This window comes from Parus major, chromosome 7 (assembly GCF_001522545.3).
Source record: "Parus major isolate Abel chromosome 7, Parus_major1.1, whole genome shotgun sequence".
Lineage (NCBI taxonomy): Eukaryota > Metazoa > Chordata > Aves > Passeriformes > Paridae > Parus > Parus major.
In genome coordinates, this window is record NC_031776.1 from 34,052,284 (window position 1) to 34,078,665 (window position 26,382).

The following is a 26,382-nucleotide window of genomic DNA, read 5'->3' on the forward strand; positions in this document are numbered from 1 at the left end:
TCACAACTACCTGAACCAAGACTTTTAAACTTCAATGTGTTTGCATCAAGTAAAAGCTTACCAGAAAAAAACCCCAAAACTACATATATATATATATATTTATATATTTATATTAGTGCTAAGGTAGGTCTTTTCCCAAAACTGATTTGCTAAAAACAGTTTGTAGAATTTAAAATTCCTTTTCATTATGCATCAATTCAAAAAATCCACTCTAGTTGTGGGTACTCATTAAGAAAATTAGTTATTTATCACACCAGAACACAAAGCTATAAATCTAAATCATGTGCAAAGCAAGTATCTGACAAAATTTGTAGAATTTACTTATTAGCAAAAAAATAAAATAAAATAACTGAGATTAGGGAAAAAAGCAGCACCAAAGAAAACGAAAAAAAAAATCAATATTTTTCTCTTTATTAGATGCAAACTAAAGCTTTTTTTACTTTCCCTTTGGAAGATCAAATTAGTGTTATGGGCTAGAATGACAATGAATTGTGGAAAGTATCATATTCTTTATAATATAGTAGTGTATATGTTTGTTATTTGGAAATAGAAATGTAATCCATAACTAATCTAGAAATAAAATATATACACAGCAACCACTTAAAAGGACAGATAAAATCCTCATTAAAATCCTAAGTGCAGAAATACTGAATCATAATGCACAATTTCATTACATTTTACTGCCAGCAATGTAAATATCAATTCTCCAGGTGATTCATAAAATTCATTTTAGAAAGAAAAATAAGGATTTCACCCGGCATTTGAGAACATAAAGGAAAACACATGCTAGGATTTGAAAACCCAGACTGTTCTTTCCTTCTCTCATCAGAATATTTTGCTGGAATTTCAGCAAATCTTTTACACATCAAACAGACAACTGCCATTTCACATTAGCACTTTGTACAGATCACCCAGCAGTCCCAGCCCGCGTCCTTCCTGGCCCAGCACCTCTCCCCGCATCGTCTTCATCATTCCCAGCTCACTTCTGCCAAAACCCAGCTCCCATATATACACTTCCCCTGACTTCAAAGGAAAGAGCCTGCATTTAAACTCATCTAAACCCTCTTTTAACTATCCAAATTGTGAAATTGCCTAATAATGGGAGTGTATTTAAGGGGGAAAAAAAGAAAAAAAAAAAGCATGTTGGACAAATTAACCAAGTAAAGTTTTTGGAGGGAAGAGTGCATGTGGGGGTTTCCACACAAAAAACGTAAAGAAAACCTGTCACTTTTAAAATGAATAGCTACCATCTGCCAGCATTTTATCTGAGGCAAAGTTGATTAATGCAAAGTGAATGTTTAAGATCACATTGCTGTCTGCCTGAATAAATTTCAGGTAGTTTACTTGGGAGGTTTTTTTGTCCTGTTTCTTAGATTTTTTTGCTGTTCTTATTGGATCGCCCCCTCCAAGTTTTTCGGCAGCCAGAGCTAAGAATAAAAACATTAGTTCTTAAATCATGATGCTGTTCAAGGACTTTTGAGCACCAGAGCATTGTTTTTGGGCCCTCAGAGCAAGGGAATTCATCTCCCTCAAAAGGACATCCCACCTCCTTCATCGGCTTCACAAAAACTTTTCAGGCAGCCTCTCTCCATCACATTGAAAAGGAAATTTTCGCAGTCTGCTGTGAGCAGAGAAACAACAGCAGTGCTGTTATCTTCAATAGGAAATGATTTTGCCTCTAGACCTTCCCTAATCTTTTTACTTCGTTTTTTACTGAGTTAAGTCTTTTTACCGGATTTTTTTACCAATTTTTTAATAATTTGCTTTTATTTACACTATCTTCCCCATAAAAAAAAGCAAATCAATTATAGATTCTAAACCATTTTTTGTTATACTTTCACACCTTGATTTATATTAGCATTCTGTTAAAAATCATTCTCAAATCCATTTGATAATATGCTCCCCTTCACAAGCTCTCTTTGACTGGTAACATTTTTCAAGAGAAGTTTCCAGAACAGGTTTGGTGCGATATTAACCTAAATCAAACAAAACCCAATTTTACACATGGATTCCCATGTTACGTTTTTCCAGCATCAGATGGCCTCCAAGTTCTCCCCCAGCAGAGAGAATTTCACACCCCTTTCCCAGGCTGGGACACCCTCTATTATCCAGGGCTACAGCAGTGGAGGGCATCATCTGTGCTGAGTGGTGGAGCTTCGTGCCATTCCATATGGACGTATATTCTCTGTGCTTACACTCGAAGCTGGCTGGACACCAGCCAGCTCTGGTCAGAAGTCACCAAGTTGTTTTAGCTCAGTACATGGTGCCTGTGTCTCGTATCTCAGTAGGGTTTATTGGTTTAGGCTCAACATGGTGCTAGGACGGCCATCTGGCCCCCGGAGCGGAGCGAACTCCCAGCCAGCTCCCCGGGAGCGTGGGCAGGACAAACACGTGTGCGTTTGCACCAGCCCGTGTGAACTAACCTGGGTGAACTCAAAACTATTTCTTCAAGGGGATAAAAAAAACGAGCAAGTTTAGTACTAATGAAATCAAGGAAGTAATGACCTTTTGTTCAGTGAGGGAGCAGAAAAGCGAAGCACAGGGTGAAGCAGGAGCTCCCACACCTTCGTTTGGGCACCTCCACAACAAGGTGAGGATGTGGAGATTTGTACTCATCAGTGAGTTATACCCACGAGGCATTTGTAATCAAATAAGGGTTTAAGGCCAGCTAAGATACAGCTTGGAGAAACCTGGTCTAGTGGAAGGTGCCCCTGCCCGTGGCAAAGGGGTTGGAATGACCATGGTCACCTCCAAGACAACCCAGTCTGTGATTATGTGTTTCTAGGAGATTTGAACCCTGTTCTTATGGGATATTGGATATTACACTTAGTCACCTTGTATATTCATGCCTTTACATCAGTTAATCAAAGCACAAGGGATCTCTAGGATTCACACATTCCACTGTGCCCCACACAAAAACTGCATTTAAAACACACAGAGCAACAGACACGGGGTGAAACCAAGACAACCTCTGAAATTATTCAGTAATTCCAAAGAGATGAGACACATGCCATCTTCAAATGTAGTGAATCTGAACAGTAACATCAAAATACACACTCTTAGTAGCCAATGCTCTGAAAGAAGTTTATGTTTATTCACCTATACATAGAAGCAAACACCATAAATTATGCCCAAAAAATCCCACACAGTATCAGATAAACTTTTTTTTTTTTTTTTTTTTAATTTGTAGGTAATTGTTTATCCTCTTTTAACTAATGTACTACTCATACATACAATTTATTCATTCCTTACCTGAGCATTCTGAGGGACAAATTCTAGGAAGGCCTCTAATGCAGGACAAATTATTGTAGTTCCTACAAAGATTATATAAACATTTCCACTGTTTCATAGAAAGATGTAAACAGGCAGGGATGTTTCCAGCACAAATGGATATCTATGTATTCAGATCTAGTAAAATTTGCCCTGCCCTGCTTTGAGTCACATCCTCAAACACCTTCTTCAGGGCATGCAGGAATGTTTCTGAAAATAAAATACCTAGAAAACAGTTAAATCCTCGAGCTTGCAAATGGTCACACATCCACACAGTGTTATGTTTTCAGTAGGACTGAACTACTCACTGGAAAAAAATGTAAAGGGTTGTTTTTGTAAGATATTTAGGGGACACAGACCACCAATTAATAAAGAATTCACTCTGTAATTATTCATTTTCTCCTTATAGAATAGGAAAAAAGCATCAGATCTGAAACAGTCTTAAATCTAGTAGATTTTAATAGAATATTTTTTAAAAATCCAAAATCAAGAAACAACTGCATCTACATTATATACTGTTGAAATATACTCTCCTTTGCTGAACACCACCCCCAGGTTGGGTTTTTTTTGTTCAGAGCTCTATTAATTGAAAACAATAATTTGTTTTCTCTTTTGTAAAATGTAAAAAGCACAGAATTTGTCTTTAAAATACAGTTGTCAGATATCAAGGGGTATATATATGCTAACATTTACCCTAGGGGTATTTCAGGGCTAGAATCTGTTACAAATAAAATCTTTATTCATATGAACAGCTACCTGGGGGGCAATACTGAATGTTACACACAATATTTATATATATATATTTAAAATAATCTAGCAGGGCTATTAAAACACACTGGAAGCTACACTGAATTTAGTGACTCTGTTTTACAGTCTTATGCTACTAACTTTTTGGAGACTGAATTACTTCCTGTAGAGGATAGCTTCTAAAATATAAACTCCTTTCATCTAATGTGTCATACCAGCATTTTACTATCTGTAATTTAATAGCTTGTCTACTGTAATAAAGAAAAGAATTACAGGAAAAAGGAAAGCATTTTTGTTTTTCATTAAATTATGCTATGGTATTTTCAAATCTGAGAACTTTCCTTGAATTAAGAATTTTAAAAAACGTTTTAAAAAAATTCTTTTTTTTATGCTTTCAAGAATTACAGAATAGTCACTGTGTGCTATGGAAAACAACTTTAGGCTAAAGATCAGACACCCACACCTATCGAGGAGTTGAAGCTGTCTGAAGGAAGTTGGGAGACAAAGCACTGAGTACAGCAGCTCTGCAGAGTGCCAGCAGCCTGAGGAGGCTCTGCTGGACCTTGCAAATCCATGGAAAGAAGATAATATCCCACCAATTGCTATCAAAACTCTCAGATGGTTGAAAACCTTGTCTAGAGAAAGCAGACTGCAATTCCTCCCTTTTTCAGTGCATTTCAAATGCTGTGATTTGGAAACTGCCACCACAAGAATGAAACTCCTCTCACCAACGCAACGTCCAAACACCTTCTTTCCAATTAAAGAAAAATCATCTGTGACTCTACAGCAATTAAAACTCAGTCTGTGGCTGCTGCACATCAATCTGTGTGATCATTTCAAGATGTCTAGGCAAGTGATCCACCTTTAAATGCTCCTTCTGGCCTTTTAAGTTGAAGGGATTCTGCATGCTTGGACTTCCCATTCCTCAGGGCTCCTGTGCTCCTCTCAGGAGATGAAGGAAAACATGAGCTGGTTTAACACATTGCTCAACAAAACCAAGAAAACAAAAAAGAAAAACTTTTCTGAGGAAATGCAGCATAGACTTTACTTCGGGGAATTAAAACAAATCCACGCTGCAGATCTAACACCGAGTGCCCGATATCTTCCAGAACAGCTCTGCGTGCTCCCTGTGGAGGGTGAGGACACCTTCTCCCTGTGACAATCCCAGGGAGATCTCCACGTTCTTGGGAACATAATGTTACTGCACACCAGGAGAGCGGCCATAAAGTTCACAAAAGTAACATTAAATGCCCTTTTCGTTACCAACTCAGCTTTAGTTCGTGCTCAAGGGAGGACACGTCTGTTCTCTGATAAAACAATTAGCAAGTTCATCACAGAAACTCTCAATGCAGGGTTTATACTCTCTGCTCAATGCAGGGTTTCTGAATTGAACATCTACGGCTCTGCACTGTATCCTTTGTTTCAAAAGCACTTTTTAAGAGTATTCCGTAACTGCTGAGTGTCACATTTAAACTAACGAACCTTCCTGCTCCCAAAAATCAGCTTATATGGATAGAAGTCTAAGTCCTTTAAAACATCTACACTACTTCTCTAAAATGTATCTAACATCAGACTTAACACCATCAGTATTACTTCTCACACACCCCAGGATCTTGAAATAGAGCACAGTTTGAACATAAAGATTTAGTAAGGCAGCTCCGTTACCACAAGCATTTGCACTTGAAATATCCATGACCTTTCTGCACTACTAAACATACAAATAAAAACAAAGTATTCAAGAAATGTCACATTTATGGAAAGCACTTATAAAATAAAGAGGTTTTTTTCGGTAAATAATGTCAATATTATAAGTAATGCAAATTTGGTATTTTCCACGACCTCACAAGAAGGTGGAAATATTTAAACGTGCAATTCTAAACATGCAGTACTGCCAGTTTGCAATGGAATTTTGTCTTTACAAACTACTACCTGGGAAGCGGATCTTCAGTGGTTATTAGAAAGCTTAGAAATAACAGAATTAAAATTAATTTTAATCAATGTGTTTTCTAATAGGAAAGCAGTCATCCTTACTAGGTTGAATCTGATGCACTTAAACTTTCAATTTAATAAAATAATCGAAACATTCAATTACAAAACAAACATTAAAAATGTGCAAGTAAAGTAGAAGGTACCTCTAATCAGTTTTCCTCTCACCAGCCATATCAGCCCTTGATCTTAAAATTTTATGCTGCCTGCGAGGACAAGGTACAAATTCTATTTTAACCATCGCATCTTTGTCAACTTTGACTGTTTGATTCCCTCTGCTCCAACCCGAACAGCACCAGCAAAGAAAACGCTTTCCTCTCCTTAAGATGCTCCATTGGTTAGATCAGATTTATTTGCTGTCAGTAAAGGTTGTATTTGCACATAAGTCTATGACAGATTGCAAGTTTATTAACTTCAAGTGAGTTTTCAGGATGCTGGGTTGAGGTTTTTTTGTTGAGTCGTTGGGTTTTTTGTGGGATTTTGCTTTTTTTTTTGCTTTTTTTTTTTGTCAGCGCACCCTCCCCCTTTCCCCAAGATGTGGGTTACTTGACAAATTGGAGTTAAGTTATCTTAGGTCAATGTAACTGTAAGTTAAACTAATGAAGTGTATGTCTATGAGTGATGTCTGATTAGTTTAATACAGTTAGTGCTGGACAGCTTGGGCTGCTGACCTTGAAGGAACACAGATAACATTGTGATGCGTTGGAGGATGTGGTTGTGATACAAGACAAATTTACATAACAGTTTGTCATGTACACTCCTCCAAAACAAAACTGTTGCAAAAAGAAAGCAAGAGGAAACCAACGCTAAATGCCTCGCACAAGACAAAACGGGGAAAATTAATTATAACGTTTGGCTTTGGGTGGGAGATTATTTTAAATGGGAGCCAAAAGCAGGCACAGGAAAGGTGTACATTTACACAGTACGTGTCCCAAGATGGCTTAGACGTTGTGCTGGGTAACACTGAGCAAATGCAGCCTTCTATAGCACAAATCTACTCTTGAAAAATGATATTCCTTCCTCAGGAAGCACCTACTCGCTCACGGTAAAAAATACCAGACCCATTTCTGCACTGTGACTCGTTGGCACACCATTCAGGTGTGCTCAGAGTCCTCCTGAAGTTCTTCCTGCAGCTGCTTGTGCTAAAAGAACCTTGTGCATGAACAGTGTCTCCCCAAGAAGGTGCACAGTCCCCATGCAAAGGTCTGTATGCTGTGAGCAAAGCTCTATCTCACTGCTCCAGACAATCACCTCGCCACATCTCATCTGATCAGGTAGGCCAAGCAGAAGTGCTGGGTTTAGAGACAGCTTGGCTCTGGAGGGGCTGATTCTCACTATGTGATAGCTATCTTGTTGACCTAAATCTCCTGTTTTTATCAGCCCAGGTTCTAGCTGATGGAAATTTGCCACCTACATAAATGTATAATTGACACCCTCAGTTGCTAGCACGTTACTGAACTGGACCATCATTAAGATAAGACTGCTTCCTTAATCCTCCAGGTCAGCCTGAGCAGGACTCTGATAAATCAGACTTGCTAATAGATACATGGGAGGGCACATAAGAAAGCTTGCAGTGTTCACATCTGTGCCATCTCTCAGCCTAATCTGTGAAGCACAGTTTAAACCTTTCAGAATGACTGAGCTCACATGATAAATTTCAAATAAGAGATACACATACATGTATAGACATCAGGTACCCAGATACTGGGTGAAACTCTCATGGACTGGAGATACAAGACAAAACAGTCTAGGAAGTTCTAAATAAAATATAGAATTTCTCAGTTATACCCCAAGAAGAAAAACCTGTGCTGCCCATTGCAAGTTCCTAACTGCTCCCACCCTTGCATACACACAAGGAGTAAGTTCAAGAGACCTGGTTGAAGGCATCTGTGTAATTTGAGTTTAGAAATTATTCAGTCCCTTGGTTACCTGTAATTAGAACTTGTTGGCACTGTTTGCATGAAATAAAGTGCAGAAGTCCGTGCCTTCCAATGCCACTTCTTGGCTGGGAGTGTGCAGAGGACACAATCTTCTTGTAGCTCTTCCTGGAGAAGATCCATCAGCTGCTTGTGGGAGCCACCATAAAAGGGTTCAATGAGAAGGACACTCATTTTCCAAGTACTTCAGGATTATCTGAAATCTGAAAATGAAAACAGAGAAGTATTTTACTTTAGAAACATATCTTTTTTATTATTATTGTTATTACTTAAGAAAATTATAATGGAAGAAGAAGAAATACACTGCAAAGTCTTGTAATATAATCCTTAATATTTTATTAATGAGTTTACTTCAGAAAAGGCTACTTAGCAATTATGATGACTAGATTATTTTGACCTTTAAAAGATCCTGTCTGTAAATTTTAAATGAATGAAAATGTGCAAGACTTAGGAACACATTGTATTTTGAATTTATGGGTTTGTTTTCAATGGGATATTTAAAAACAGCTTTACTTTACTACTAACCACTTTACACTAACTCCCAAATACAGTCAATTATTCCATAACTTAGGATATAGCTTATTCATTCTTGTACAGATTTCCCTCATTTTCCTGGTGGCAGAGAAAATTAAAGAGCAATTCAAACACACTTCAGCCAGAAAAGCTGCCAGTAACAGTGATTTGGGTAAGAGACTTAAAGGCAGAGAGCAGCTTGGGGAGATGCAGCTGGGGCATCCCCCAGGACACCCTCCTGAACTGCTGGGAGCTGGGATCACAACCCCAGCAACAACAGATGTAAACCATCTTATTTCCTCTGAATACTCCAAAGTGGGTGGAAGAGAACACTAGAGGAGGCTCAAGGAAGCTCTGAGACAAAAAGCCCCAGAGCTGCTCACAAACAGGATGCAGAACGTGCTGCCCAAAGCGAGGGGACAGATGAAAACCCGGTGACTATTGCTCATCGCCCTCATGAGTCACACCCTTGGGTACTCAAAAGCTGCTTTTCACATGCTTCGAGCAAAGCCACCACACACAACAGCTGAAAACAAAACCCTGAAAGGTGTTCACCATCCACAAACACCTCTCTGATGGTTTCCCTCCCAACACTCCCTAAGAATGATGGACTCCCTGCTAAACTCAGTTACTCAGGACTCGAGTTGGACACTGTACATTGCAAGGCCTTACACCCATTTCCTGACCTGCAATTTCTAGTGGTTTCAGACTGTAATCCTTATCTTACCAAAAACCTCTGGTGACAAGAAGTGAGAATTCAGCAGAGAACTACATACTCTTCTGAAAATCTCTACCATAGCTGAGAAATTTAGTTCAATTCAAGATCAGGTTAAAAATATTATGTATTCTCTAATCGGAGGGCAGAAAACAAACAAAAAGCCTTTTAAGTGCACTGTAGATATCAAAAGATCAGTTAACCAGCAACAAAAATCCAAAGAGTGAATCAGTTTAATTGAGAGACAAAACATAAGAAACCTCTAGGTGGTAGTTTTTTGTTGTTGGCCTGCCATGGTCCCAGATGAAATGGTGATGTAGAGCTTCTGGGTCATTACAGAACAATCAGCAAGAGAAAAAACACTCCATGTTCCAACTTACTTTTCCTAATCCAGCCTGGATTCAGGTTATCATTTGCTCTATTATTCACTCCTCCAAAATATTTCAAATACATTACTTGTTTTAACAAATACGTTATTTGCAAAATCAAAAGGAAAGCCATCTGGAAGCAGATACTTCACTCCATTTTGGAGCTTGCTTCTTTTCAGGTAGCAAAGCAGTTTCTGATCTCTTTTCCACTGACCTAATTTCAAAAAAATCACACTTTTGAGATCACTGACGTTTTCTGAATTTACAATGATGTAACCAAAATCATACTGTCTCCTCCAAAGCCCTTTTGGAGCCTGCAGGGTAATAACTGCTATAAAAACACAAGCTGTGGTTTAGAATCTGCACTATTCACCTAAAGAACAATTTGTAATTAATCATGCTGTGCTTGTCATCAAATGCCATCGAAAGTTTAATTCAAGGGACTAAAGGGAAGCATTTTATAAATTCAGCCCCTAAAAACGGGGGTATGTGAAAAGTTGGTAAATGCCACTGAGTCAGTCACTCGGGGAGGCTTGCAACTAATTTACAAATCATTAGCAGTATCAGTAATAAAGCAATTTGTTCATGAAGCATCTGATCAAATCACACTTCACCAGACTAGTTCTGAAACTGGTTTTATCACCAGGTTTAGCTGAACCCACACTGTGCTCTTTGGTTTTATTTTGCACCAGTTTTCACTGTACATCCCTCACGGGAACAGAGAATGACTGTACGTGCTGACGGTAAGAGATTGCTCAGTCCTCATGTTTCCTCCTGCTTAAAGACCCTGACATTTAGTTAATTATTCTGCATTTACCTACCTTTAGGTCTATTAGTGGAACTGCATGATGCAAATATTACACAAGTATTGCCATACAATAAACCCCCTTTGGCTATTTACACTGGGAAACTGGGTTGAAATCGTGGATGTGTCGTGGAGTGGGTGTTAAGATAGCTCTTGATATGTAATTCTTCACAATAACACTCAGAGACCCCGTGGCAGCAGCCCGTGAGGGTGACAATCAGCAATGACACATTTTTTTCAGAGACGACCTAAAGCTCAAAGGTTTTCTTACAAAACTCACTCGCCCCAAAAAATGTATGTACTGCTTATTAAAACCCTCACTAGCACTTGTAGGATTCTGTTGTTGTGTGATCTCTGTACATTACCAGCAATATACACCAAATTCAATTTAGAAAAAATGTTATCATGTTATTTAAGAAGCAGTATAGGGTTTATTTTATTCTTTTTTTGTTGTTTGTTTTTTTAAATATGATACTACCTACATAAGATACTACTAAAGGATAATGGCAGAACAATATATGTCACATTCACTTCAGGGCTTGACTAATATGAAGCAACTAAAAAGTCAATAAATCTTCTGTTTTTAAAAGATACACTGATAATGCTAAGGAAATTATATTACATATAACTAATAATTTCTTGTGCTTAGAAAGACAGAGGAGGTAGGACATGGTCATCTGGCTCATATTTCACCCACATGACTTCCAGTTTTGTTCACATACAAAAATAACAGCTATTATTTTTGCTTTATTTCCCTTGACCCAGCCAAGTTAAGGTAAATATGTACCATAAACTCCTCAGAGGTCTCCAAAAGACACAGCTGATAAATGGCCTGAGAACATTCACCGTATCTGATGGAATGCAATCCTCAATTAAATATAAATCACTCCAGGTATTCTTTTCCCCATTTCAAAGAAAACAACAAATATTAGAAAAACAGAACTGCTTCCCCTTTCTCATTACAGTATTTCCTCTCTGGAGCCAGCAATCCTGGGTGTTCCTCAAACAGCTCAACCCCATCCACATGGCTGCAGGATCCTTTCCTTTGAAAATTTCCTACTCTGTCTTTACCATACAGAGCAGCACATTCCTCAGGATACACATTACACATCTGAAAAAAAAAATTTTTTAAAGTGGTAACAGTGTCAAAATGACATGACTAATACAGAGGTATACTGAAGTACTGAGAAGTGTAGGTGGGTAATTAGGTGCTGTCTCAAAGCCAGCAGCTCACAGTGACATTCAGCCAGGACTTTTGTCACTTGCTGCAGCTCTACCCCATACTGAAACATGGCAAGTGATGGAGTCCCTGAAAGGGCCACTGCTGTTTGAACCAATAATTTCCTTTTAAAAGGAAGTCTGAGTACTATACAGAGTAATAAATAAAAATTTACTTTAAAGGCAGGAAGAATTAACTGTTCAATCAGCCACAAAACCATGGCTTCTTTTTAAACTCTAGGTAAACGCCAGCTTAGGTATTTTTGTTAACCAACCTAGGCAGAGAAAACCCATCATTTTCCACAATTTATTAAAGAACACACGTTCACTCTGTCTTACATACAGAAGTGTGGTTTCACAAACATCAGTGCAGCTCACATCAGGAAGCCATAATTAGCTCTGTTCATTGACGTACTCAGACAACATAAATTACAGACCAAGTCTAAATATCTGTCCAACAAAACAGCTGAGCAACCATCCAAACCCAAAGGAATAACTGTTAATATATTCCACAGGTAGAGAACTGCTATTAGTTACAGGAAATAAGGTATATGGTTTCAGTAATGATTGTTTTAACCGTCACAGTCCCACACGTATGAGAAATTTATTCCGCTGTCGTATCCGAGCACATGTGGTTCAGTGTCTCGTAACCCAACCCACTGCAAAACCCACCAGGTATAACCTGTGGACATCAACATCCTTAAACTTTTGATGGTTTCACAGAAACACACTGTGATGGCTGATACAGGCAAAAAATTTCCACATTCCACACGGCAATAAAATGCTATTTTCCAAAGGACTACTGAGAGTCCTTACCTTTCCTCCTCTGCCCCTTCTCCCTCCCATCCCTACCTGAAGTGGGGATGTGCTGTAAATACACACACACAGAGATTGAAAGAGCCTGCACTGCCCTCCCACTCACAACAATGAGTCACCAAAACCCCAAAGCTGTACCTTAAACACAATCACACCTTAAGGTTTGACCAAAATTTAACTTGTATTTAGATCACCCAAAAGTACCAGTTCTGAGGTTTGTCATTACTAAACTGCAAAACCGAGAATGACAATTTATCTTTTATATAAATCAACTGGAAAAAGCAAGAAATCCTCTACTTCTTTTGAGAATGTGGTAAACCAAAATCGTTCACCTGTATTTGGATGGCTTAGCAGCAGCAACATTCATTTACTGGTGACACCCATAAACCACAGTCTGGTCCATGCATACAACCTGAGAGCTGCAAACACCTACAGAATGCCAAAATCTACCATTACCTGGAGGCAACAAGGAATGAAACCTGCATGGATTGCCCAGCCTGCTTTGTTTTCACTAAAATACCACATCTCATTTTTACTGTGCTTATGATCTATACATACAAGGGCATGGAGTGACAGAATGAGGGAAATGGCTTTAAACTGAAGGAAGGTAGGTTTAGATTAGAAATTAGGAGGAAATTCTTCCCTGTGAGGGTGGAGAGGCACAGGGTGACCAGAGAAGCTGTGGCTGCCCCTGGATCCTTGGAAGTGTCCAAGGCCAGGCTGGATGGGGCTTGGAGCAGCCTGGGATAGTGGAAGGTGTCCCTGCCAAGGCAAGGGGTGGCACTAGATGAGGTTTAAGGTCCCTTCCAACCCAAACCATCCTGTGATTCTATGATGGAATCAGAATTGCAAACAATGTAATTTTTAAATAATTGGCTTGATCTTAACTGAAGTGTGAGGACTGCCAGGTTCACTGCTTACATCTGTGTTTTCAACCCTGAGATGGAGCAGCAGGAACTGGAAATTAAGAGTTTTAAGATGTCCCATGGCTATCAATCCAGAGACACCCTGACAAAAGAGACAGTAAAGGCTCCTTTTGGAGTTTATGCATTTAGAAAGTAACATGCTATAAAATCTGCACATTACCCTGTGAATGCTAAGTTAACAATATTGCTATAAATCCTTAGGAAAAAGTTGTTAATGCATATGCGTGTATGCATTTTAAAACTCAGAATTTAAATTGTTTTACTATTTTATCTAGGCAAAGGCACTAATGACCTTCATAATTTTCTGCTGTAAATTAAATTTGTTTTTTTCCAGCGAGAGAAAAGCAAAAAAAAAAAAATTAATCCCTAGAATTTTCTTTTCACCTTCTCCCTTGACACTGAGGCAGTCATAAATACTTTGCATCTATACTTCTAGCCATCCTCAATCAACATCTTTGAAGATCTTAATCTATACTGAATAAATTATTGCAATTTATACTTTTTTTCCAGTGGAGAAAGACATCTGTGCATCACATTTATGGTTAACTCAAAACCACAACAGTCAGTGCTACCTCAGTGGGGAAGCCCCTGTTCCCCCTTGGAGCACAGCACTCCAAAGACACATTTTCAGGGAAATTTCCCTGCCTGATGTGCTGATCCTCAGTACATTGGGAATGGCAGTTACAATCCACAACTTGGTTTCTTTGTGTCTAACTGACCTTCCAAATTGTTTACACAGGACTAAATACTACTCAGGACAGGGTATGAGGAATACTCTGCAAACTGTTTTCACAAATTCAGATTAACAAAGGCAAATTAAGCATTGTTAATATTTAATTAGGATAAAATTTTCTTTCAAAGAAAGGCAAGATAGAAGGGAAAAAGGCACAGAAAAGGTGTGGTTTGAGAACCAGGGCCATGATCTTCCAGGTAACCAACTACAGCCATGATCACCCATTGCCAGCAACCCAAATTAACTCTTCCACAGGGTCTGTCCCTCTGTCTCCTCCCTTTAATGGTCCAAATGAATTTATAAAGTTGACATGAGTATGCTGCACAGCAGAAGACATTAAATAATTATCTTCACAAAAAGTTTTACATTATTTTGAGGATCTCTTCTACCACTAACAGGATTTCTTTTAAACAAGGTAAAATAAAAAAAAATACAGCTCTAATATGATAGTACAACCTCATATGAGAGTATGTCAAGTTTGCAATTGGATCTGAAAATTAGTTATTCTGATTTAACAGTTAATTATAAGCTCCCATTTGCCATGTAATTCAGAAGCCTAGAAAAATGAAAACTGATTTTAACAGAGACTGCTAAAGTTGTTAAATAATGTGTTGGCTTTATTCAACTTATTTGCAGCATATTTACAGTACTTGAAGTATCAACACAGTTTATAGGACTCAACATTTCCAGTGCTGCACCTTTGACTATAAATTTGATAGCACTGATGATGCTGAAGGCTTACATTAAGTTTAAATAGATGAAGGATCCTTGATTTAGAGTATCTCCGGGAGGAGAGGGAACTAATAGGTGTGGTAATGGGAGATGTAGCACTATTTTTAAACTTGACAGAAGACATATTAGTTGCTAGTTCCCTATTATAGAAAAAGTCCCAGTCTGGTAATAATGGGATGGCATTTTGAAATTCCTCCGATTTATTAGGAATATGATGAGAAATGTGCTCCACACACTCTGAGCTCCAGACCAGTTTCTGTACAGAAAGGTAAGAATTACAATGTGCATTCATGGCCAGATTTAAAGAACATATGTATTCATTTTAAAAAAGTCACAAATTTTAACTAATTTTATTTGAAAGTCACAGTCTACAGTTCATATTAGCTGATTGATTAAAAGTCAAAGCACTTGCTAGAAGCCATCATTAGTCACTCTGTGAGGTAATAAAAATCACCCTACATCAAAAAGTTGATTTGTTTTCCCCAGCAAATTTGAAGTAGCAAAATGCTAAATGAAGACCATATCACTCTTGTGTCAACAGAATTTTGAATTAAACTGCTCTTGTACAAAAGCTGGAATTGTAAGAGTTAATTTAAACATTAGGCTTGGTAGCCTGAGATGTTTGGCAGCAACATTTGAGTGGGCACAAGCCAGATTTCTTTTGCAGTCTGAAGGTATCCCTTTGAATATGTGATGAAAGGATCTGCATCTACAGTCACACCTTGAGTCCATGAAAAGGATGGAATGAGATCTACTGTCAGATAGAATTCAACTGTGAAATCAGGGAGGGTCCCCACACACAGGAGCAATTCTGAGGGCAGGTGGCCAGAAAGCCAACTCTGTCCTGAGCTGCATCCAAAGCCATGGGGGCAGCAGGTGGAGGGAGGGGATTCTGCCCCTCTGCTCCCATGAGATCCCAACTGCAGAGCTGCATCCAGCTCTGGGGTCCTCAGCACAAGAGATGTGGACTTGGTAAAGCCAGGCTGGGAGAGTTGGGGGAGAAGTTGAGAGTTGCTCCCCTGAAGAAGAGAAGGCTCCAGGGAGAGCTCAGAGCCCCTTCCAGGGCCTAAAGGGGCTCCAAGAGAGGAACTTAGGACACAGGATGGAGGAACAGTGTGGGTATGATTTTCTTGGGATTCACTAAGTAACTTCAAGGCTGAAATGTAACCTGTACAAAAAAATCCCCAGTTTTAAATATCAAGTACTAAAATTCAACAGATTAAATACTTTTTTTGGTCTTTCCCTTACCCAACTCTTTTCACCTCAGGAGAGAGCTGAACCAGGGCTTCATGCTATGAAGCCATGAGAACAGAAATACATATCATTAACTTCTGTGCAGTCAGCACTACGTTATGGCTTTTAGAAACCCCTCAAAAGCTCTCAGAGTCAATAGCAAACATCACACAATACTGAATGAGGGCTTCATACAGCACTAAACATATTTTTCCATGTTAACAGTATTTATATCCTATTTCCAACTTGACGTGCAGATGACATGTTACTCACATCAATTTATAAATCCAGCACAATAGGAGTTGCCAATTTGATTTAGTGTTGCAGCACCCTGTTTCCTGTAAATAATTTCCCTACCAGGCTTTGACTAAGCCCTCTGAAAGGGCTCTAGAAATATTAAAGGCTCCAGATTCTGGCCAAAATACTTTCTGAAACCTTACTGCAAGTGTTCCCCAGCATCTCTGCTGACCCAAGAATAGCAAATTTAATGACTTAAGTCACTTGTTTCCATCCTCTTGTCTGCAGAGCTTGCAAAATACTTCAAGGACTGGCTGACTGGCTTAAAGCAATAAGGGAAAGTGTATTCATACATTTTATTTTACTTCACAAGTATCAGAAAGTTAAGGGGTCTGCCTCCTCCACTGGGAAGTATCTATGGATACACACATTGCAGAAATCTGAAAAACACTGACACGAGTTAAATAAACATGTCTGGTATCATCTGCCAATTGAAATGGTGAGCATTGCAGGAAATATTTGTTTTCCATGAATAAAAGTGATACACAAGCATCTCAAAACAATCTGTTTTGGAAGGTTATTTTGGTTGTTTTGTAAACAAGTTTAGGTTCTGAGCTGATGTTTTCAAAACAGATACTGCAAAGTGAATAAATATTCATGTCTGGGGGAGACCCTAACAGACATGAAACAAGTGTGGCCCTTTTTAACAGTGCCACAGATAAAGCAAGGCAAGGACACTCGCAGAGGACATCAAGATGTAAATTTTTTCCTTGAAGTTTCTCAGATGGCTGAAAAGTGCCATTAAAATCATCATGCTCAAAAAAGCGAGGGCCTTAAAAACTTGGCTTTTATTGCACATAACAAAATCTGGCTATAACCTACAATCAGCACTGTAGTCTTTTAAAAAATAATTAAAAACAGGGATTTTTTTAATTTGACTTTATTACAAATCATGAACGTATTAGTACAACTCACTTAGGATTTCAGCTTTAGGGTCACTTAGGCATCATTTCTTCACCTATCTAGAAAGAGAGTCTGAAAACCATCTACTGTGCTTGAGCAACCAGCCACACTCATAAAACTTTTCTTCAAAACCTGAAAATCCTGATCAAAATAAAACATCCTGCTCAACAAAACTGAAATTATGCTGTCACTTATCAGCTCCTTCCTCTAATACCAGCACAGAACCTGCAGAACCTGGCACACTCCTCCCACATGCTGGGACAACACTAAGAATCACTGAATAGTTTGGGTTTGAAGAGACCTTAAAGGTTATCTTGTTCCAACCCTGCAGGCAAGGACACCATACACTGGAGCAGACTGCCCCACACCCCACCCAGCCTGGCCTTGAACACTTCCAGGACTGGGACTTCAGGAACATTAAGTATGGTTTAAAATGGCCATGACTACAGGGGAGAGAACTACAGAGAACAAAACATATTCACTGCAGGGCTCAGAGCTGAAGGAACTATTTTAAGGTCATTACTGGAAGATCCAAACTATTTAAAGTTTAGCTGGCTATTAGTAGGTGCTCTTGCTGACACTGCTGATAAAAATCCCAGAAATACCATTACAAGGCAATGCAAGAAACCGCTCACACCTCACACACGCAAGGTCTGTGCTTAATATTCCCACTTCTTCATTTCAAAGCCACAAAGATCACAGGCTTTGCCAGCAAGTTAAAGATCTGTTCTGACTCCTACTAAAGGCATCAGGGTTGTGCAGTTACTCTGGCCATTGGGAAATTTTTGGCAATACCCCCAGTTAAGCATTCACAGCAGCCATACGCAGCTCTTGGAGGCCTGGAGAAAAACAGCATATGGACAGTTTGGAAACACCTCTGTAATCCAGGCAGTATTACCTCACAACAGTGTTCCACGTGCAGTAAGACTCACAGCAATCCTACAGCTGAAACTTCTGGTTATTTTTCATGTACAAAGGACATGGACCTGTTGGAGTGGATCCAAAGGAGGTCACAAGGATGCTTTGAGGGCTGGAGCTTCTCTGCTCTGGAGCCAGGGGGAAGAGCTGGGGGTGTTCACCTGGAGAAGGCTCCAGGGAGACTTCAGAGACTCTTCTGGTGTCTAAAGGGGCTCCAGGAGAGCAAGAGAAGTTCTTGGGACATGAGCATGGAGAGACAGGCCAAAAGTGAATGGTTCCAGACTGACAAGAAAGTAAGGTTAGACTAGAAATTTGGAGGTGCTTTGGTTATGGAGATAACATTAAACATATATTCAATTATCTATTGATGCTGTTATTTCCAAAAATCATTTTCATTTAGTAGCTCTGAAGCCAAGAGAGGTGTTACACCGGCCTTACTACAGAGTGAATGATGAAGATCTTTCTGAATACTTTCAGATATCATCTTCCCATCCATGTTTAAGTAGAGACTAATCCCACAAAGCTTTATCAGCAGTAGATACTTGAAGGTGCTTATGAAACTGATTTAGCTCACATTTAAGGCAGAAATAAATCTGGAAGACACTCTCCCCCTTTGACCACCAAGATAAAATATAATTAGAAGGGAGGGGAGAGGGCAGGAAGGAAAATAGTAAGTTCCCTTCAGAAAATATACACAGTGGGAAAAAACACAGACAGGGTAGCCAAACTAAGCAATACCAAGCAAATGCTTGAGAAAAGGGAATTATTTCCACCTATCTGCGTTGATCACACACACACTTGCTTCCACTGACAAGAACTTAATCCAAACTCTGCCTGTTCATCTCAAAATGGTTATGAAGCCATGTGTGAGGTGCATTCAACATCCTCTAAGATGAACAGAATCTGTTTTGCATGCCAATATCTTTGGAGAGAGCAATATTCATGCAAGATGATTCAAGCTACTCTTCAGAGCTGCAGCACTCTGCCTCCCCATTGAAGCTCTGAATGAGCATGGGCAAGAGAGATCCATAAACCATTTTCCCTAGAGTCTATAGACAGTTGGTTTCTTAACACTCACGGAAACATCTTCTTGGGCATTAACAGAATCACTTAGAAAAAAGTCTGCTTTTTCTCTTTAGAGCTGAGTTTCTTTTCAAGCTGTGTAACACCACTTGATATTTAGTTTAGCTACTCAACCAAGCATCAGCCTTCAATGTATCCAAGGTGCAGAATGGTTGACGAACACAGACCATTTCACTTGTTTGGGCTTATTTACAAATACCACTTACATACTGCTGGCATTTATAATGACACCTGGAATGTTGCTGACACACCACTATGTTTGTAAAGTTGGAGTCTACAGGCACAGTGGATTCTAAGAAACGTGCTGAGGAATACACACAGCGTTTCCTTTGACTGTAACTAGAATGGTTACTTTGACTATATCCTATCTGAATAGGGAAAAAAGCTTAAGAAACAAGCTTCAGCAAGGTTAATCCCCCACTGATTTTCTTATCACTCAACACTATTTCACTCAATTACTTTTGTCAACAATTTTCTCAAAAATTTCCTCCTGACCATATTACAGGGCTGCTTAAATTATACTGCAGAGACACACTCATGCATACGCAAAACTTCATGTGTTTGTGTTTCTTACTACTGTCGCCTACTGACTTGTTATTCCAAAGCCTCTAAATACTACACTTCAGTCCAAGAAACCTTGACACAGTGTTTGATGACAGAAAAATACTTGGTATCGTTTTGTTTATATAGGCAGACTGTAAGGAATTTAACTTACAGTGGAGGCAAAAATGGAATACAGATATTTATTCAGCTTTGCAAAGCCAAAGGAATCCTAACCTGTATTAATATGTTCCAAGCCTGGAAGTGTCCACAGCCAGGTTGGACAGGGCTTAGAGCAACCTGAGATAGTGAAAGGTGTTTCTGCCCATGGCAGGGGGTTGAAAATACATCACTTTTAAGGTCCCCTAGCAACCTAAACCATTGTTATGATTCCAAAATAAAACACTAGATCTGTGTACAAGCTCAAATTACTAACAATTTGCAAGAAAAAGCTTGGATTCTTACACAGAACTAATAATATAACTTCTAACCAAACACTATCAATTGTTCTGCCTAAATATGTTTTAAACAGCAAACTGTAATTATTCTATCTCCTCCCTCCAACCCCAAAACCATGCTAACACCTTCGGCCTGGGGTTTTCCCATTATTAACAACAAGAGGCTTCATTTATCTGCTTTTATCCAAAAATGCTGAAGAGCTTAACAAACATTAATTAAATCTCTCAACACTCCTGTGAGGTAGGTAGGTATTGTTATCTCTGCTTTACAGACGAGAAAACCTGAATTAAAAATTGTGATTTGCACCATTTCCCAACAGTAGTTTCACAGTAAAACCAAGAGCAGAAGAAAGGAGCAGTGACTAGTATGTCCCTACTCCCAGCCACCACAATATAAATATACATTCTCTTTCAAACCAGCAGGACTTTGACACTTTGCCACATGTGAGAAAAACATTCTGAAAAACAGCATTAATTTATCAATAGCATCATCCCTTCTAAGAAAATACAGATAAATACATCTTTTACCCAGATTGTACTTGCATTATTTCATTATGAAAATGAGACAAAATTACATCCTCTTCATCTGGATAGCTGATGAATTCCATCTTCAAAAGGATAATCCACACTTCTTGAAACCATATGAATTGTTTCTCATATAACTGAATCCCTGATTTCCTCTTTTCACTTACATTTCTTAACAATTTCTGGTTTTTTCCCTATTCTCATAGCTTCTTTTCTCATTACTTCATGTTGTACTTTCCTTTCCTTAGTCCTACATCACCTTTTTCTCCTTCTTTAAATGCTTTTAATGATACAACAAAAATCTACATAGGACTCACTTACAAACAGCATATCAACTACTACCTTGATGGGTCACAAGCTTTTTCTTGTCTCAAACCATTCTCCCAACCTGCATATGAACACATCTTCTATCTGACAGTCCACAACCTTGAACACTCTTCTCTTTGCCCATTCTGTGATATTCCTCATTAGAAAACCTCCAGTTTGAACACAGCCATTTCTTCAGTGTTTCAGAAGCAAAAGTTTCACAATACCCTTGCCTTATTTTCCTTGTCTAGTCTCTGGTTTCACTTCCCTGTCTATTTTCACAAATTTAACAAATCTGTCCTCTCTGATGTTTTGTAAACTAAGGTGGCACAATAAATGTTTCTGAATGGACATGGATTCAATTAAAGTTATAGAAACTTGTATTAAAATACAAATTGATAAGAGACTGGGGTTTTTTTGACAAAACAACTGCTAAATGTTTTTGAAGTCATATGATTTTTCTATGACTTGATTTCTCTTATTTTAGAATCAGCATGGAAAGTTAAATTAGACCTTTTTTTTAAACCACACAAGTTAGCACATCTTGTTTGTACTGCTTGCTCTAATGAAGTGAGCCTACACTTGCCAGTGCACAGTAAAAATAGGTAGCTATGTTATTCATATACTCTGCAAGCAGCATCTTGCAGGCTCTGAGAACTTGTTCTCATCGTATGGAGGCTGCAATAAATGTTCAGCCACTGTTTTCTCCTTCAGCTCTCAAAATTACAGCTGGATTCTTTAAGGATTACATGTGATTTCTTGCACTTTAAAGCTTCTGAACTACTTGAATTGCAAGACGCAGAAGCTCTGCCCACAGACACTTTCTTGCTCCCACTGATTTCATTCTACAGCCAGAAAAGTACCAAATGCTACTTGTTTCATGGAATTTGCTGGTCAGTGGATCCTGCATCCTCCCAGACACACTGCAGCTGAGCAGGATCTTTATCTGCCTCTGCAGCACACAAACCCCATCCACTCCTTTTTCATCACCCCACAAAGGTGACCTTTCAGAAGAACCTGCTATACGAAGTATTTCATCATGACAGGCTGAGAGAGCTGGGGGTGTTCAGCCTTGGGAGGAAAAGGCTCAGGAGAGAGCTCAGTGCCCCTTCCAGTGCATAAAGGGGCTCCAAGAGAGCAGGAGAGGGACTTTGGACAAGGGATGGAAGGACAGGACAATGGGGAATGGCTTCACACTGACAGATAGAAGGCAGGGTTAGATGGGATATTGGGAAGGAATCTTTCCTTGTGAGGGTGATGAGGCCCTGATACAGGTTGCCCAGAGAAGCTGTGGCTGCCCCTGGATCCCTGGAAAAGTCCCAGGCCAGGCTGGATGGGGCTTGGAGCAACCTGGGACAATGGAAGGTGTCACTGCCAAGGCAGGGGGCTGGAATGGGATGTCCCTTCCCAACCAAACCATTCTGTGATTCTCTGGGTCTAGGAGCATGAAAAGCCAGTTTAAAGAAATTACTATTTTCCAACAGCTTTTTGCTGTTTAGTTGCCAGCATATTATTTAAATTCACAATTTCGACATTTCAGAACAAGCACACTAACTACTGGAAAGAAATAAATGTGCTATTGGTTACTATGTTTCCATTTTGAGATGACTCGCTAAAATTTTCTCCATTTCTGCACGCACAAAAGTCACAAGTTATTTAACCTCTGTAGGGAAAAGAAGTTACATTTCTTCCCTTTTAATATCCACTAAGGTAACCAATTCCTCTGCATTCAGCCACTGAGAGAACTATCTGAAATCCTGAGAGAACTATCTGAAATCCTGCGAAAACTTCAGATATGCAGCAGAGATCAGTAAGTCTCATTATAAAAGGCCTCTCAGCACATTAATCTCACTCTCCACTACTGTCATTTATTTCTTGCTTGATTCCCAACATTTTGGATTTTCCTTTTTATCCTTTTTCTTTTTTAAATTTTGGTGGATTCTTACCTCCAAAGCCAGACAGAAACTGTCACAGAGCAAACACCCTCCAATGCTTAAAACCATGTGGGTTGGAACCCACAGAAAATTAGTTTCAGTGAGACTCCTAGTCCTTTGTGTTTTCCCCTTTAGATGCATCAACCCTATCTGCATTCTAAACAGTCACTTGCCCCAAACAGTTTATGGTGAAAGAATAGAAAATAAAATTGCTTGTGAAACTCTCTAACAATTAATTTTTCAACTCTTTATTACGTTAAAAACCCATTTGCCTCTGTAATAAATGCTTTGTGAGGAGTATAATAAATTACCCCTCTCTGTGGCGTTTGAAGCTCTTGAGTGAAGCTTGGTTCTGCTCTGCTGAAGCCCCTCACTGGGCAACATCAGACCAAAGCATGAGCACGAGGTTCTCGGGCATCAGAGCAACACCGGGAACATCAGACGCCGAAGCGTGTGTAGGTGTATTAGCAGTCCTACCATCCATCTGTCAGAAATCTTCGATGTTCCTGCACATCACCCACTGGCAGAGCTGTCTGCCAAGCAAAAATATTATGAAATGTTCATTATATCCTCAAATCTCCCCCCCTTCCCGAGGAGGAAATGGAAAAACCTGTCTCTCCACACACACAGGCTTCACATTCGTTACCAAGAAACGGTGAAAGATTTTCAAATTCACCCAGAAAGAAAATCTACCAAGAGACCAGGACTGTGAATTTAGATTTATTCGAGCAAACTTTACTTACCAGAGGATATGCTGACTTTTAGCTCACATATATCTCATTTTTAAGGTACGTTAAAGACAGAGTTTACAATTAACTGAACAGACAGCGTACAAAAGGCTTTTAGAACTACACCATATGGTCGAGGGAAAGGAACAATCTGGACTATCCACATTTCAATCTGCAGGCTTGTCCACCTCTATAACACGTTGTATTGCTGTAATAAAATATTAAGATAGAATTTTAAAAGTGAAAATATCTATCTTTTGCACTACCAGGGAGCAAGGCATCTTACAGTCTAGTGCATTTAATAAATATTTTAACTTTTATGATTTTGGCTTGCTGAATCAGATATAGTCAATAAAATTCCCAATTCATTTAAAACTCTAGTTCCAGAAGGATATGGGTGGGTATTCATCTTATGCTTCAGGGAAATAAAAAATACCAGTTTATATGGGGTATACTGGCAGCAGTTAACGTAACAGATGACACATTCTTGGAAATTAAATAAAAGCAGAAAGAAAATACCCATTGTTGCTCAGTGAAGGACTAATCACATGGTCACAGCTGGAACCAGTGTAAATCATTCATTAATAAAATTCTGTTGTAGTAGTCACTTTTATTCTGCTTTTCAAATGCCAATAGAAAAAAAAACCTCTTTCAATTCTTTGCAGAATGGAGACACAAGTATTTCATAGGAACTATTAAACTTACTAAATCTTTACAGGAAAAAAAAATGTCTGTAAAGAAGGCATTGTTGGCACCAAGGAAAAATATAAATACTTCCCTATTTTACATATAATCCCAGAACATAGTCCAAGGAGACACTTGCTTCACTCTGTACTGGCCAGAATTCTGATCACACAGAATCCAAACCTTGAGGAAAAAAAATCACCTGAAACCTTTGTAAGGTACATTTTTAAATGTAAGGAATATAAATGCAGCCTTGTGCGTCATATCCCTCAATATGAACTAGAAAGTTGCACTAGATGTAATGCAGACACTCCAGAAAGATCATGAAATACTCAAGTATTCCATGATTACATACTCTTGGATATAGGTATCACAGGCTCATGGCCAAATCTGCCCTGAGCAGGAGGCTGGACTAGGCAGCAAAGAACAGTTCCAATCTGAATTACCCTATGATCCCCTGTTCTTTCACACTTCAGAGCTCTCTCTCTCAAGCAGTGACACTTATTTTTTCCTTAAATATATATATATATATATATGTGTGTGTGTGTGTAACAACTATTTCAAGTTTTGTGCTTCATTATCCCCAAGAGCAGAAAAAATCCTCACACAAGTATATCTTTGCAGGTAGCAAGTTATTAAATCACAAAAATCAGATCCTCCTCTGCAATTATTTTGAAAGCAACCTCCTGGTATCTGAATTCTGGTATATTCAGTGTCCTACTCACAACTCCACAGGGTAAGAGGCCTAGTTTTCTAATCCTTTTGGAGAAACTACCAAGAACAGGAAACAGAGTATGCCATTTGATGCTTTAAAGTGCCACAATATAAATTAAATAGGATAGGTTTTCCTCCAGTCCAAAAGAAAAAAAAATCAAAACCACCCCATTCCTCATCATCTTGTACAAACACAGCAAGAACAGAGCATTTAAAATTGTCAAGAATTCCTTTAATTGAAAGGTTTCTTTGAATTTGAAAGCTAAAAATATATTATCTCCCTCCTTCTGTACCTACTAAGCAGTCTGAGCAAAGACTTAAAGCACTCTGGCTTGAGAGGATATTTGGGTTTTACTGCCAAGCCTGCTAAGGACTTCCCAAATCTTCCTCAAGCCTGGGACCCCGGGAACACGGCAGCATAAGCCTCGCGCAGCCGGCGGGGACGCGCCAGCGCAAACTCCAACACACGCTCGCATTTCCACATGATCAAAGGCTCAACTGCTCTGCTCTTCACTTTACTGCAGTTATTCCTACCTCACTGTGACATCCTCAGCAGAGGGAGATGCTTGATAGGAAACTGGTTAAAAAAATAAAAAAGAAACCCCCCCCAGTTTTCAAGTAATTAACTTCAAGTGGGATGAAGTGACAGTTCAAAGCACTGTCGCTGCTAAGAGCATTACTTACGCAGGAGGAAGTCACTACCTAAGAAAACCTGAATATGTAAATATGTAGCAATTCTCTTGAATTCAGAAACAAAAAACACCCCTAAATATCATGCTAATTTCTATTTTAACAATTATCTGGGTACTCTTTTTCAGGTAAAATCAGAAGGCAGGAAAGCTAATTGAGAATGCAAGTGCTATGGAAAAATCTGTACCTAAAGCAACAGCAGAAAACTTCAGCTCTCACACATGTACAGGCCATGATGCAGACAGGCAGCTTTTCTATAAAATACCATTTTCTGCTCTTCTTCTCCAAAAATAACAAAGAAACTGCCTTTTGGTAACAGAAAAATGCAGTAACACAGATCCTGGTTAAGTTTCCTTCATGTTGTTTGGTGATGTGCTTCCATGTCAGTTTTTTTTGTTTGTTTTTTTCTAAATAAAAGCTGGTGAAAAGTGTGTCCAACCAACTTATGACTTTTGTCCAGGCTGAACTCCCCAGCCAGTCCTCATCAGACTTATGTTCTAGACTCTTCCCCAGCTCCATTCCTTTTCCCTGGACACGCTCCAGCCCCTCAATGTCCTTGTCATGAGGGGCCCAAAACTGAACATAGTATTTGAAATGTGGCCT

The 26,382-nt window shown here is 39.0% G+C and overlaps 1 protein-coding gene across 19 annotated transcripts in view; it reads right to left on the minus strand.

Moving 5' to 3' along the window:
* The window catches only part of GTDC1 (glycosyltransferase like domain containing 1), a 184,545-nt gene that overhangs the window by 123,844 nt on the left and 34,319 nt on the right, over positions 1-26,382 (minus strand). For 17 of the 19 annotated variants that reach the window (XR_001522767.3, XR_001522765.3, XR_001522766.3 and 14 more), the window contains one exon: positions 7,933-8,143. Coding sequence is in view for 9 of the 19 variants with exons in the window: in XM_015634567.3 (XP_015490053.1) it covers positions 7,933-8,114 (182 nt within the window). In the remaining 10 variants the exon portion in view is untranslated. Of the gene's footprint in view, positions 1-7,932; positions 8,144-26,382 lie in introns of those variants that run through there. The other 2 variants (XM_015634569.3, XM_015634576.3) reach the window with 2 other exon arrangements.